Source organism: Hipposideros armiger, unplaced genomic scaffold (assembly GCF_001890085.2).
Source record: "Hipposideros armiger isolate ML-2016 unplaced genomic scaffold, ASM189008v1 scaffold_31, whole genome shotgun sequence".
NCBI lineage: Eukaryota > Metazoa > Chordata > Mammalia > Chiroptera > Hipposideridae > Hipposideros > Hipposideros armiger.
Window position 1 is genome coordinate 4,916,302 of NW_017731381.1, and position 15,213 is coordinate 4,931,514.

The window sequence follows — 15,213 nt, forward strand, 5'->3', positions numbered from 1 at the left end:
GTCCATGACCCAGGAAATACAGCATCTGTGATTAAAATCTTTTTTTTTAAGGTTTTTTTGGGAGGTTGGGGGAAGGGGAACAGAAAAATTGCTGTCCTTTTTGTTCTTCAATCTAGTTGTGGAGGACGTTGCTTCACTGGTCCAAGTTGACACCATCATTGAGCTCTTCCCGGGCGAGGCAGATCAGTCACGGGCTTCTGGGCTGTCGCTCACAGTGGCTGCTGGCCGCTCACGCTGGCTGCTGGCTGCATACAGTAGCCCATGGCAACCCACTGCAGCAGGGGCTGCAGCCTACGGTGACTCATGGCAGCCCAGCTCCAGGTTGAGTTGTTGTTCAGCATCTTAGCTGTGGAGGGCAGTGTCACTGGCCCTCATATGTGGGATCCGAACCGGGGCCCTCTGGCGTCCCAAGCCAGCTCTTAACCACCACTCCACTCGGCCGGCCCTTAATTATTTTTAAAAACAAAAAAAGAACTACAGCATGTAAACTACAGGCTGGGCTGTTCAGATTTCTCAGGGCTCATACTAGAGGAAAGGAAGATTCAAAAACAATGGAAATTTATTTAAAAATGTAATTTCAATCCAATTCAAACATTTTTTGATACCTACTAGCATGCAAGTACTGTGTTAACTGCTGGGAAGATAAAGATAATAGAAAAAATAAATAGGGAGACAAAAATACTCATAGGCTATTATAGGAGTATATATTGATTTTTTTAAAAAATCTTTTGGAAGACAATTTGGCTTTAATTATTAAAATTTTTAATATGCACACCTTTTAGCCCAGCAATTCCATTGTGGAAATCTGGCCTAGTGAAGAAAGATTGAAACAAAGTTCAAATGAACTTGAAGCCATTTGGCAAAGTTCATGGAAAACAGGGCCAGCAAGAGCTACAGAGTTTCGGGGCCTTGTTAAATATAAAAAAAAATATTAATAAATATTTAAGAAAACAGAATATTTTAACAATTAAAAATTATGTCTATCTATGACATATTGTTAAAAGACAAAAGCCCATTACACCATTGAGAGGGAGACTTTTTCCTGACCTTGAGCTCCACAAACAATTTGCTATGTGGCTTTGTACAAGAAACATTGATACAATACGATGGATAATGTCCCCAAGATAAATGTTACCAAAACTGCAGAAGCATTCCACATTGTATGAAAAGGGAGGGCATAGTGTTAGGTCCTAATTTATGAAATGCAATTCAGTAGGCATCTGGAGTACAGACCGTGTTATGTAACTTTTTCTCAAGGCGACTTGGAAAAGCTGGGAGGAACTTAATGGTCAGTCTGTAAGGAGGCTGCTAGAGTGTGGTTTTTTCACTTCTCTTGCCGGAAAATGGTCTGTGACTTAGACCTCTGCTGCCCTCTGGTGGCTCTGAGAATAAAAGTACCCAGCAAGTAATTTTCTCCACTCAAAACTCTTGGCCCATTGCTGTTCCCACACCCGCCTCCAAAACATGGCTGAGCCCAAGGGAGGAAGGGAAGAGCATCTGAGCCCCCCACCACTCCAAATAGGTCTCTTAAGCCCTCACTGAACACCCTCACCCCATCTCAATCCTTGACCTCTGCTTCCAACACAATCCCAAATTCAAATTCAGCTCTTAAGCTCCCACTCAGGCTAACGTTCTCTCTTCTCTCTCCCTCTCTCTCTCCCCTCTCCTCTGTCCTTTCTCCTCTCTCCTCTCTCTCTCTCCCCGAGGCTGCCTGAGGCTCACACTTCCCTCTCCAGTCCTGCTCCCCAGCGCAGGAGAAAATTATCCTACAGTATTTTAAGATTCCCAGATTGCTGTTTTTCATTGAAGGCTCTTCTGTGCTGATTTTTTTTAACTATGTGCAGGTACTATTTTGGTTTTTTTAATAAACAATAAAATAAGCAAAACAATGATGGGAGGATCTGCCAAAATGTTTGGCAGCCTGTCACACTGACACCAGTCCTTCCCAGTTCCCTGCAAAGTGAGTCCTGGTGTCCCAGGACGGCCACTGTGAGGCTTAGGCCAGCCACGCTTTTTCAGATCAGACAATGCTGACATGTGTCTCTACTCTACTCAAAGAGATGAATGTTCTGAACGCAGTCGCAGCCAGAGTTTCACCTGCCAGTGTGAAAACTGGGTAAGAAAAGGGGGCACGGAAACACATCAGTGATGGGAAACTGTTTTTAGTTATACTTCACCTTTACCCTTAAAGTTGGGAATTACAAAAGCATTTTTGCCATATCCAAGGTGAGCACCAATACCTTTCTTTTCCTTGTCATAAAAGCCCTGCCTACTTAGCAATTTCTGTCCAAATTTGAATTGCGTGAGTCCTTTGACCCGGCTCATTACCTACCTATCCCCAAAGCATTCTTGCCTTCCTCGCTAAGAGAGCCTTGATTTTTATACCCAGGTGGGCCCCTCCCTCAGCCTCAGGAATGAAGCATGATTAATCTAAGACAGTCAAGTTCTCCCACCTCCATTCATTCATTCGCAGACATTAGCTTTCCCTTGTGGCTATTCAAAGTTCGGGCCAATGAGATGAGAAGTGAAGTCTGGGGAGGAGGTGGCTTCTGGGGGAAATGGCTTCTGTCATTAAAAGGAGAGCGCTGTTTGAGATCATTTTTCGAGCCACCATTTAAGGCAGTCTTTTCACCACTACCCTCCATACACCGTCTTCTGCTGTGACGTCTAGAGCTGCAGCAACCATCCTGCACCCGTGAGGTAACCCACACAAGGGCAAAAGCCAACACGCTGAAGATGGTGGAGAAGGAAGGAACGAGTCTGGTCCTCAGAGCTGGGGCTGAGCTGCTTAACCAGCCTTACTGCTTCTCTCCAAGTTTCACTGTGAGAAAATTAAATGTCTTTATTGGCTAAGCCACTGTGAGTTCGAGTTTCTATTACTTTCATTCATTCAGCAAATATTTATTGAGTGCCTATTTTTCACCAGGCTCTATTTAAGAAAGTAGAATTCTACCAAGAATTTACTCAGATTTACCTGCAAAAGTAGGCCAAGCTTTATATGTCATATAAGGATATTAATGTCCAACAAGCGATTGTCATGGAGTTCTAGTAAAAGAATGTATGTGATGACAGAAAGCATCTCCAAGACATAGAATATGATCCATTTTGTATACATAAAAAATATAATTTTAAAAAATTATCTTGGTCCCAAGAACCTAAAGATATCCCTTCCCTACAGTGAAGCTCCTAGAAGGGGACAAACTGCCTGTCTTAGAGCCGAGGGCTGGCCCCCAAGGAAGGCGGTCCAAGGGAGCAACATCCAAGGGACTGTGATAAACTAGCCACTCATCCAGTTCCATCCCCAACCCACATTCTCTGATATAAGAAAGCTCAGCAGGCCCAAAAAGAGGCCTGACTATGCCGCTCCCGGGGCTTGACAGAGACACCTACGGCAGGTCCCCCAGGTTTGGCTTCCACCCATCTCTCCCCTAGCCACACCCAACTCCATGTTCCCAGAGAGGATGGTCACCTGTCCTTCCTAATAAGTCCCATAATCCCGCAGCCATGCTCAGACCCCCTAGCTCTCTTTCCTCAGCCCTCAAACGGCACAGGCAACCGGATCAGCACCAGCCTTTATTGGGGACAAGGCGCACCACACACACCCACTGCCCAACCCCAGGGCTGTTTCCTATGCTCGGGGCGGCAGCAGGAACAGAGGCAGAGCAGAGAGGGCCATGAGAGCCCCTGGGGGCGTCACGAGCCCCAGGACACCATCCTCTCCTGGCTGCCCCGACTAGCCACTTGGAGTCACCAAAGAAGCCCTGGACAAATCAGGACAGCTGGGGCACTGGGGTCTCTGCAAGAAGAAGAAGCATCAAGTCACAATTTTGCCTCCTGGCTGCTGCTCCCCAACGTGTTTCCCCTCCCCCTGTGGTTCCCCTCCCCGCTGTGGTTCCCCTCCCCCTCCCCCTGTGGTTCCCCTCCTATAGAACATGTTTCCCCTCCCCCTACAGAAGCTTGGCATCTATTGCTTTCAGAAGCTTTAAATGGCTCCCTGCTTCCTAGACAATCCAGTCCAAGCTGGCATTGAAGACTCTTACCAAGCAAAAGTCCACCTTATATCTCCTGTTATAAAAACAGCCTGCCTGTCCCTTCACCTGCTCTCTCTCCACTCCCTCCCACCTCCCCAAACCAGCCCCATACATTCCGCCCTCTGTTCCTTTGCCAACAATCCCCAGCCTGCCTGTCCAGCATGTCCTTTGGGCTGTCCTCCCTTTGTCACATCCTATCTAGCCTCTAGGGCCCAGATGAAATCCTGCCTCTAGCAGAAAGACCTTCCTAAGGAATCACACCCACACTGAACGCCTATAAACCCAAACCGGCTACGCAAGTTCTGTGATATATGATCTGTGACAGCTCATCTTTCTCTCCAACTAGGCTCCCCAGGGCAAAAACTTTCTCCTGACCTCCTGAAGTCCCCTACCCAGCACCTGAGCCCATGCTTTGCACACTGCAGTTAGCTCTATTGTTACTGATGACACTAGATGGTACTCACCTAATTCAGAATCAGACCCAATGGTACAGTTGGGGTTCATGACCAGTTGGGATGGCAGAGCAGGCGGGACACAGAAGCGGCCACAGCCTGACTTACAGCACTTGCCCCCGGCTCCACAGTCCTCATCCGATATGCAGCTGATGATGCACAGGCCCACCAAAATGTGTGGACACTCACCGCTCCGCCCTGCAGGATAAAAGGCACAGGACAGTCAGTGCGACCGACTCCAAGTTCCCATCTGGAACTCAGACGTGGGACTCCAGGCAAATCCATCCCTGACTCGCACTAGGTTTTCACCAAAGCCCTGGCTCAGGAAACCTTGAAGCTAGAGGATCTGAGAAGCTGCAGGGAGCACCTACAAGAGAGCGTCTAGACCAACCGTTTCCAAATGGTGTCCCACAGGGAGTTCCCTGGAGGTACCTAGGGGTTTGACATCTCTGTGGGCTTGAGGGGTGGGCTGGGTGGAGTGCAGAAAAAGCAAGGCTCTCAGACCGCCGCCCTTGCCCCTAGGTTTAGGCTTCCTAGTGTCACTTCCTCAGGGAGGCTTCTCTGCCACCCTAGACAAGGCTTGGAGCCCTGCATTGTGCTCCTTTCACCATACTTTATTATAAGTCCTTATTTAGTTGTCTACCTTCCTTGATACACTATATGCTACATAAGGATGAGAATCTGTCCCCAGAGCCTTGACCGCTCCCTGGGAACCTAAATGTTGTCTATAGACATCTAGGCCAGTGGTTCTGAAATGGCGCTCCACAGTGCCTGGCACAAAAGGAGCACTCAAAAATAAATACTTGATATTGCAACAACTATGTATAGTGGCAGGTAGGTGCTAGGCTAATTGGGGGGATCACTGCATAAATTATACCGATGTCTAACCACTATGCTGTACACCTGAAACTAACATAAAATAATATTGAATGTCAACTGTAACTGAAAATAAATAATTTTAAAAGGTAATATATATATTATATATATATATATATATATATATATATATATATATATATATATATATATATATATATATATATATATATGGAGTTGTTGGAAAAAATACATTAAAAAAACCAAAAGAATCAGATCAGGAATGTTTTTATCTGTTGCATATATGTTGCTTCCAACTAAGATTTCATTTTGGAGGCGGGGAAGATTTGGCTAAGAATCAGGTCAGAAAATCACGATCTTGGGCAACTCCTTCATTTTACAGATGAAGAAACTGGCTCAACAACAGGGGTTTACTTACCCAAGGTCACAGAGCACATCAGCAGCAGAGCCAAGACCGGAAGCCACGCTGCCTGTCTTCCAGCCTAGAAATGATTCCTACTGCCCCACACTGCCTTCCCCTAGTTCCTTAATGCCCTTAGCTCTAGGAGGAGGGGGTGCTTTGGGTTGGGGGACCAGGAAGACAGGAAGGATGAGAACTCTGACATGAAGACCACAGATGGCCCCCTCCCAAACCGACTCCGGAACTGAAGGATTTCCTCCCTAAAGAGCCAACATACCTCCAGTAATGTCTCCACGGCAGACGTGGCCACAGCCGGTGCTGCAGCATTTGTGATCCAGAGGACAGGATGTGTCCCCATCACACAGCTCCTCACACGGCAGAGGGTCAGGAGGACATTCAACACCAAACTCTGCCATAGAATCAGAGCATTGGGGCCCAGTGCCCAGTGTTTCCAGCTATTTTTAGTGTGACTCTTGAGTCCAAAATACATTTTTCTTTGTATCCCTTGTGTATGTATTTATGTGCATACATGTATATGCAATGTTGATATTTTGTATTCTCTCAATTTCTTTTTTTTTTTTTTAATGCAGGCCATACACTACTAAACTCATTTCAAGACTTGAAGTTTGAAAAACACTGTTGAGGTCCAACCCACTGTGGCAAACATACTAGCTGCCAACGCCATATTCATTCTCCCTCCTTTCTTATTGTGTCAGGCACCTACATTGGTGGCCCCCAATGAACCCCACCTCCCAGGGTTCATGCCCTTGTGTGGGCCCCGCCCACACTGTCTCTGGGCTTGACCATGTGACTTGCTTTGACCAACAGGACATCAGCTAGTGTGAGTGACATAAGCAGAGGCTTGATAAGCACTTGCCTATTGGGGCTCATCCTCTTAGAACACTCCCTCTTGGAAACCAGCCGCCATGCTGTGTAGCAGCTTGGCTAAACTACAGAATGAGGAGAGGCCCCACGAGAGAGGACCTGGGTGGAGAGAGGCATCCTGCATGTTCCAGCCACAGGCGAGCTCCCCGCCGAGCTCCCAGTGTATGCAGCTGCGTGAGTGACCTCAGCTGTGCCACGTGGGTATAAGAACTGCCCACTAAGCCTCCCCATTGCATGGATTTCCCACTAAGCCAGCCCATACAAGTCGGAGGAGGATACACTATTGTTATTTTAAGCCATTAAAATGGAGATGGTTGGCATGCAGCAGTAGACAACTGAAATACCAGTTAACAGAACCCCAGGTTTGTTCTGAGAGGCAATGAGCCCAGTCAGCTAAAATGATTTGCTTCCCCATATTCCCTAGTAACTAGGGGGTGACCACAAGCTAAGACATACGCTAGGAAAATGTCTGCACTCCTGATACACGGAATGGAACTTCCAAACAGACCTTCACTTCTCTCTACTTCCAGTGCAAAGACGGACGTAACCCAGGGAGGCAGAGCAGCCTTCTTTCAACCAGGAGGCAACAGGTATAAGGACAAAGTCAAGGATTGCAAAGGAAAAAGAGAGAAATAGCCTCGTCCTTGTTTGCATTACGGAGCCGCCACCCCAGCCCTGGCGCTTACTTCAAGACTTCTTGTTACATGAGCAACACGACCCCATTGGGTTAATTTTCTGATGTGCCCCTTCACCACCCCTACGATGATAAGGAAACTCAAGGGGCTTGCCCAGAACTACAGAGTGTGAGTCAGCGACGAAGCAGGACAAAACTCAGCCTCTTGGTTTGCAGTGAAGCACTTTCTGCTACACCATCCTGAAAACATGCAGGCGCAGGGCCAAGTCCCTAGGAACAGGCACACCCAAAGGAGCCGCATCCAAACCAAACCAACCCGCCATGACTCATTATTCTCAGTGTTTATTTCAAGTTTTTTTAAATGGAAAGAAAGTGACAGGCAAGGAAAGGCTTTGTAGGAAACCAAAGCAGGACTGGCCCAGTGCCTCTCTGAGTAGAAACATGTAAGTATGATTGCATATGGCTGGCTCCAGGAAGTCTGCCATGATGGAAAAAGCAAGTGTTGGCCTCCAAGGAGAACAAGCACAACTAAACAATCAAGGTACAATAACCCTGCGTCCTAGGAGTTTCCTGAACAGCCCCGATGTCCAATATTCTATGCCATTGTCAGATCACATCAAAACTATGTGTCCTGATTTTTTATTCAGAAAACACGAGTATGGTCACTATGACCACCAGATATAAATCCTCACACTTCCCTGCCTGCTTGACCAACATTCAAATCCATTTAACAAAGAACAGAGCCTTTTATCCCACAGTTGAGAAGTCTGGGCATAAAAAACTCTCCCTGGTGGAGAAAGCCCAGCAACATAAACTTCTCACGGAGCTCTACCACGTGCCCTAGAAAGTGGATGCATAGAGTAGAACGCGTCCCAAATCTCACCACTTTGTTGAGCTTGGCCCTGAAGTGACCAGGCCGGGAGCACTCTGATACTGGAAGAGGGCAGAGGTTTGGTCTCGGTGCCTGGTCCTGGGGAATGTGGGCAGCTGCTGGCAGAAAAGCGAAATGCCAAAACTTCTTAAGCCAGGAAGGGCCCTCCGATACCAAATCCACTCCTTTCCTCTTGCAAATAGATAGGCAGACATCCAGGAAGGAAGGGGGACTGGCTCGAGGTCAATGGTGGCAGAATTGGGTCCAACACCCCCAGCTCTAGGAGTGCCCTTTAAACCACATCACTATGATCTGCTACACTCTGCAAGGGTCACCCCAAAACAAATCAACAAGCACTGGGACTCCCTCAGCTCAATTCTTCTAAAAAAGAAAACCCGGTGGTGGACAGTATTAGGGATCAGGAAAACATAAACAAACCAGTGTGTCAGGATCCCACAAGACCATCCTTGGTTCTGTGATTCTTTAGGACTCACAAGACTCGGCATATAGTTACACTCATGGCTCTGACTTATTACAGCAAAGGATATAAAGCAAAATCATCAAAGGAAAAAGGTACATGAGGTGAAATCCAGAGGAAACCAGGCAGCAGCTCCCTCGAGTCCTCTCCCTGTGGAGTCACACAGGACACACGACAACACGTGTGATGTGTCATCTACCGGGGAAGGTCGTTAGACTCCAGGTTTTTATTTGGGGCTGGGTCACTCCCTGCCTAGCGTGCACCACTCTTATCAGTTAGGGTGGCAGGAACACTCTCAAAAGCCAAACTCCCAACCATGAGGTGTCAGGAAAAAGTCATCCACACGCACAGGGAGCCCACGCCATCAATCCATACAAAGGATAAAATGCACACGCTGTAACAAGCAAAACAGAGGGTCACGGGGGGCCCGGGGTGGTTATGTTTCAGCAGTGGGAGGAGGGCCACAAGGGAACCAAAGGAGATATCTCTTCCGCCATAATCTGAACCTTTGTGCCGAGACCTCTTCCTCCCCACATTGTCCCCTTCTCAGTAAGGAGCACCACCATCACCCAGCTGCGCCGCTCAGACACCTAAGCACCGTTCTGGACACTTTCCCTTCCTCAACGCCCACATCCACCCACTTCTTCACCCAGACCTGTCAGCTGTACTTTCAAAAGTGCTTCAAGTCTGTCACTCTTCTATGTCCGTGCTACCACCACCCTGGCTGGTCTAAGCATGATCACCTCTTGCCCAGCCTGTCGCAATGGCCCCTTAATGGGCCTGCCATCTTCTCCACCTGCCCCATGGTCTTTTTAAAGTGAAGACTGAACCAGGCCTCTCCTGCTTTTCACACCCCCTCCTAAGGCTTCCCACTGCACTTATAATGAAGTCCTAGAGAGAGCCCCGGAGGCCTCCCCAAAGTCTGGCCTCTGCCTCAGCTGGAAGCACCTTCCTTTTCCTTCCCTTTTATCCAAACGCACTGACCTCCTTTCACGTCCTTAGAAACAGTAGGCTCCTCCCGCCTCAAAGCCTTTGCCCACACAGCTTCCCCTTCATAGCATCCCCGCCCCATGGCCAGCTCCTTGTCCTCCAAGCGAAAATGACACTTCCTCTGCGCCTCTCTTTCCATTTCCTTGTGGTCTTGGTTATTTGTTCATGATTATTTCCTGTCTCTCACACCATGAGAACAAGTACCATGGCTGCCTTGCTTACCATGAGACACCCATGTGCAAGGTCGGGGAGACACTCGATACGTATTGAATAAATGAATAAGTGAGTGAACAGACAGGTCAGACTTCAGACAGGTGGGGAGGGAACCTGAGCAGAGAGGTTCTGGGCATGACTATCTGAACATTATTTGGCAGCTTTTGCATAGGCTTTGTACATGCATTTCTTCTAAACTGAGCGATATAGACAGAATGTTTGTGTCCCCCCCAAATTCTTATGTTGAAATCTAATCCCCAATTGAGGGTATTTGAAAGTGGGGCCTTTGGGAGGTGATTAGGTCATGAGAGTGGAGCCCTCATGAATATTAGTGCCCTCACTGCCCTTCTGCCATGTGAGGCCACAGCAAAAAGACAGGCGTCTATGAACCAGGAAGCAGACACTGAATCTGCCCGCACCTTGACCTTGACCTTGGACTTTCCAGCTTCTAGAAATGTAAGCAATAAATTTCTACTGTTTATAGGACACCCAGTCTATGGTGTCTGTTATAGCAGCCCAAACTAAGACGCTGCATTATCACTCTATGAGGTAAATATCCTTAGCTCCATTTTACAGATGACAAAGGTGAGGTTGGGAGAGATGAAAGGACTTGCCCAAGGCCACACAGCAAGCAAGCGGGGAGCCGGGATTCGGACCCATGCTCAGACCAGAGCTGCCTCCTGGGAGCAGGTCCTAGCATCTTCCCTATGCCCTCAGGCCACCTGACCGTCCCTCCACCCTACCAATGGTAAACCTCTGACAATGTCAGAGCTTAGGGAAAGCCCAGGAAAGAGAGCTTCCTGTGGAGTTGGGTGTAGCAACCAGTCCCATTAAGTGAGTGCCCAGCCATCCTCTAGGACCAGAGCTGTAGAGAAGGAGTTAACTACTAACATATCAGCCAATACCACCGCCCACCAGATAGGAACCCCCTTCTCAGCCAGCGGGCTCTGGGGTCTGCAGGGAGATCGCTGTTCTAGCCTGCCTAGCTCCAAGGACAGAGGAAGCCCCATCTGGGCTGGCCAGGGCCCAGAGCAGCTCACAAAGGTGCCTTGCGAGGGTACCAGCCTCGTCCTCAGCTCCCACAATTCAGTCATCATCTTCAAACACTGGGCAGATTGTCCCAGGCCCTACAAGCTGGCAGTGAGTGACCTGCCTGGGACAGATTCCCAGGCTCTGGTTCCAGAGCTGGGCCTCAAGAGTCCTGGCAAGGAGTACAACCCTCTATTCTCTTTCATGGGCAGGCTGCCCAAGAGAGCTGCCTAAGCCAGGCACAGACAGCTCCACTGGACACAGGAAAGGACCTGCTACCTGGGGAGGTCTGGGTGGACGGCAAGAGGTTGTCACAGGTTGTGGAGTTTCAGGGTCTCAGAGAGTTGATTAGGGGAGGAGAAAATGATCCTGGTTCTTGATAAAATGGGCCAGTGAGAAACTGTGCTCCTGAGAAGGCCCCCCCTTAGGAGGCACTTCTGCCCAGCCGGACAAGATTCATCCCCCTGGCACACACATCTTTCATGGGTTCTTATCAGGAGGGCATTCTCCTTCTTTCACTGCAAAAGATATCACACGAGGTTGGGGTAACAGGCCAGGCCTCAAGAAATGGGGAATGGAAGCCAAATGTACCTAAAGGACTTTCAGCCTCTCCAAAGACTCCTATCTAAACACTTCCCCCTCGAGGGTAGGTAGGGAAGATAACGACATGCAAACAGACAAGACATACAGACATATTGGGAAGACAGCCATGGAGAATGGAGGCAGGCAGAGACTGGAGTTTTGCCGCCATAAACCAAGGAACTAAGCTTGAAGAACTAAGCAAGAAGAACCTTCCCCTCCCCAGTGGGAGCATGGCCCTGCCAACATCTTAACTATGGACTTCTAATCTCCAAAACTATGAGATAATAAATTTCTGTTATTTTATGCCAAAACACACACACACACACACACACACACACCTACTAAAGGACCAGCCTTTCTGCAGATAGAGAGAGAAAGGTTGGGGTGATCCTATTCTTACTTAAGGAACACTAGGGGAAAGCCAGACTGGCAATCCTGTCTCCTTGTCCAGGGAAGTTAAAGAAAGCTAAGAAGACCTACCCTGGCTGTCCCAAGACTCTACGCATTCAGTCCCATTCTACAGAGATGGTCATCTCCACAAATGAAGCCCCTCACTCTGGGATGAGGCAGGGAATGACTTCCCTAGTCACTTGCTGTTACTCTTAGGCAGGGATCCCAAATGATAGCTCACCGTGCTCTCCTGCAGTCACCCAGGACGTCAGGGACCCAAGAGCCAGAAGTGCATTCAGGAGGACGAGGCAGCTCATGTTGATGATGCTGAGAGTTGAGATGAGAGCTCAGTTCAGGCCAGGGTTGTGCCCCTTGCCCAGAGTATCAACCGAGGGAAGGCAGGACTGGGAAACCAGCCTAAACCCAGCCCCAAAGTCTTCCCTTTCGCAACAGTTCCCAAGGATGGCTGCTCCTAATAAGAAAAATGATTGGTTGCTGGTGTGTGGGAAGATTCCTGGCACTACCAAAGGGCACATGTGATGATGGTGATCAAACTCTGTCATGGAATATACACAACACCCTGGACAATGATGAGGACCCTGGGAAAATAGAGAGATGGCCCCTGGGTAGAGGATCAGAGAGAGCCCTAAAGGGCCTTGGAAGGACATGGCTACAGCTGAAATAACAGAGGGAAGGACCAGAGACTGAACAAGAAAATAACCAAAGCTAATAAGATGCCCTGTGGCTCCTTCTATCATCCTAGCAACCTAGAAAACAGAGAATGGGACAGACTACTTAGAAACTACAGAAAAGCCATACTTGACTTTGTTCAGAACTAATACAAATGCACAAAAAACCTGTATCTTGGTCCTTGTGGTCCACATAGGCCACTCTTGGCCTGTGTGAAGGCTAGTTGACAGGATCCAAAAGAACAATTGCTATGACTTTAGTAGTCTATACCATTTACATTTACTCCTTTATCTCTTCTTGCTCTATTTCTTTTTATTTTTCTTTATTTAAGTGCTTATTACTTTGGTCAGCCATGATATCCAATAGTGTCCACTGGCACCGCTTAGCCCAGTGAAGTTAAAGGGCAGGGAACATTTAAGGCTCAAGGTAAAAACCTCCTTAATAACACCAAAGAGTTTTGTGCCAAGAAGTTGCCTTACTGTTTTAAGATAGATATTGGAACATGGAGATAATTAACATTTGTTGATGACCTAATTTGTGCTTTGTATACATTATTCATTTTAATCCTCACAATAATCGTGCAGAGGTAAGAAAAGTGGTTCAGAGGGTCTGAGCAAAATTGCCCAAGGTCATAATGCTGCTAAGTGGTGGCTGCCAGAATCTAATAATAGTAATGACAGATAGCACTGTTTGAGGGTTTACTTGTGACATAGTTCTAAGTGCTTTACAAGAATTAACTCACTTAGTCCTCACTACAATCCATTGAGTTAGGTACTATTATCTCCCTTCTACAGATAGGGAAATTGAGGCACCAAAAGAAACGTGAGTCACACAACTAGTAAGTGGTAGAACAAAGGTTGGCAGTCCAATTCCATAGTGCTTAATCATCATATCACACTGCATTTGAACTCTGATCTTTCTAACTGCAAAACTCATGCACTTTCTACTACCCTATATTGTGACCTAGGAAAAGTACTTTTCTCTACCACCCATAAATCGATCATATTCTGTTCAGCCACGTCTTACCTAAAGCAGAGCTAAGGGGAGCTCCAGGAAACTTCACAGCTGTTGAACCCCTGCATCCCCGGCCGACCCCAGGATCATCACCAGTCTGGGGAGAGAAGCCTAGCTCCCTGGGGCTGGGGGAAATCCATGGTCCAAGTCTCAATCTTCATTCTGATGTCTTCAGATGCAAGAGGCAGCCCCTAGGGTCCAGGCTTGGAGAGACCTAGTGGGTGAACGTTAGGGATGGCATGGGCCAAACCTCCTCCTGCTGTTGCGTTTCCGGGTCCCCCCATTCCAGTTCCAGGGGTTGAATACGGAGCACATTACAATCTACCGTTTTCCTCAAAGACTGAACTGCAGGCGCCGCTGTACAAAACGCTCCCCTCCGCTCTCCAACCCCAGCCCATGGAAACCTGCTCCCCTCTGTCTGCCCCGCACTTCTCCAGCCCGAGAACAATCCTTGACTGAATAACCCCCAGTCCACACCCGCGACACAGCCCCTCCCCTGAAGGAAGCCCCCGACACACACACACACACACACACACACACACACACACACACACACACACACACACACACACACACACATCGAAGCGTCGGGGTCTTTGGCGAGACGCGGCGGTTTGGTTCCCATGGTAACTGCGCAGCTCGCCGCGGCGGTTTGGTTCCCATGGTAACTGCGCAGCTCGCTTCTTCGTGCTTCCGGGCTCGCGGCCGACGCGCGCTCCAGTGACGTCACACAGCCACTTTCCGGCCGGTGGTAGAGTCGGACTGAAGTTGTAAGAGTCAGAGACGCCATGGGGGCCACTGGCGACGCCGAGCAGCCGCGGGGACCCGGAGGGGCAGAGCGGGGCGACCCCGAGCAGGGAGACGCGGGCGCAGCGAGTCAGCTGGTTCTCACGGTGAGGACGCCCCCGAAGAGGCCGGGCCAGGCCTGGGCTCGGGCTGGCAGGGCCTCGGGCTCCTGGGACCCTGCCCCACGGGCGAGAGAACGCGGCAGCTGGCACTGCCGAGAGGGTTGGCGTTTTCACCGTCCGAAGACCTGGATTCAAATTCTAGGTGCCGCCCTCCTAGTTAGGTGACGTGGGCCATCAAGCCCCTGAGCCCCAGTTCTTCTTCTGTAAAACGGAGATTAGTATCTGCCTCTTAAGGTTGTTGTGGGGATGGGTTATAAGCACAGGTAAAGCGCCCAGCGCATCATCTGTCACAGAGTAGGCCCTCGGTAAACACTGGTTCTCTTCTTCCAGCTGTTCCTGAAAAGCTGGAGTCTGGATTTTTGAGACTGGAAACTTCCCCTGAGTTTCTCTTCCCCAGCAGGGCCCCCCAGCCTCTCCCCTCCCCCAGACCCCAAGGTGAGAGAGGTGGTGAAAGCACCTGAGAAGTAGGGCTGTCTAGGTTTAACTTCATACCCACCCCCCACCTCCACCCCAGTGTCACAGACCTCGGTGACATCTGCTCCCTTGGTCCCCACAGAACCCTTGGAACATAATGATAAAGCACCGGCAGGTGCAGCGAAGGGGCCGCCGCTCACAGATGACAACAAGGTAAGGCTGACACCCTGGGTGGGACTTAACCTCCCAGGCATTGGCTACCGGCTTGGAAGGCAGTTTGGGGGATCCCCATTGCACAGGACTGAGAAAAGATCATCAGCCCGTAGAAAGAGCGCTGGACTAGGAAAGAGGAGACTCAGATTCTGTAACTGTATGACCTTGAGCAAGTCACTCTC

General features: G+C 48.9%; 2 protein-coding genes across 2 annotated transcripts in view; one reads left to right on the top strand and one right to left on the bottom strand.

Annotated features, from left to right (window-relative positions):
• Positions 1-3,560: 3,560 nt before the first annotated feature.
• Positions 3,561-14,311, bottom strand: WFDC3 (WAP four-disulfide core domain 3). The gene is made up of 5 exons (XM_019637074.1): positions 14,075-14,311; positions 12,034-12,119; positions 5,998-6,129; positions 4,496-4,681; positions 3,561-3,796 (listed from the first exon to the last, which is right to left on the bottom strand). The coding sequence occupies exons 1-5, from the start codon at positions 14,284-14,286 to the stop codon at positions 3,771-3,773; spliced, it is 642 nt and encodes a 213-aa protein (XP_019492619.1). The 5' UTR covers positions 14,287-14,311; the 3' UTR covers positions 3,561-3,770.
• The window catches only part of DNTTIP1 (deoxynucleotidyltransferase terminal interacting protein 1), a 7,173-nt gene continuing 6,222 nt past the window's right edge, over positions 14,263-15,213 (top strand). Inside the window, exons 1-2 of the mRNA XM_019637079.1 lie at positions 14,263-14,389; positions 14,961-15,031. Coding sequence (XP_019492624.1) covers positions 14,285-14,389; positions 14,961-15,031 — 176 coding nt within the window. The 5' untranslated portion in view covers positions 14,263-14,284. The remainder of the gene's footprint in view (positions 14,390-14,960; positions 15,032-15,213) is intronic.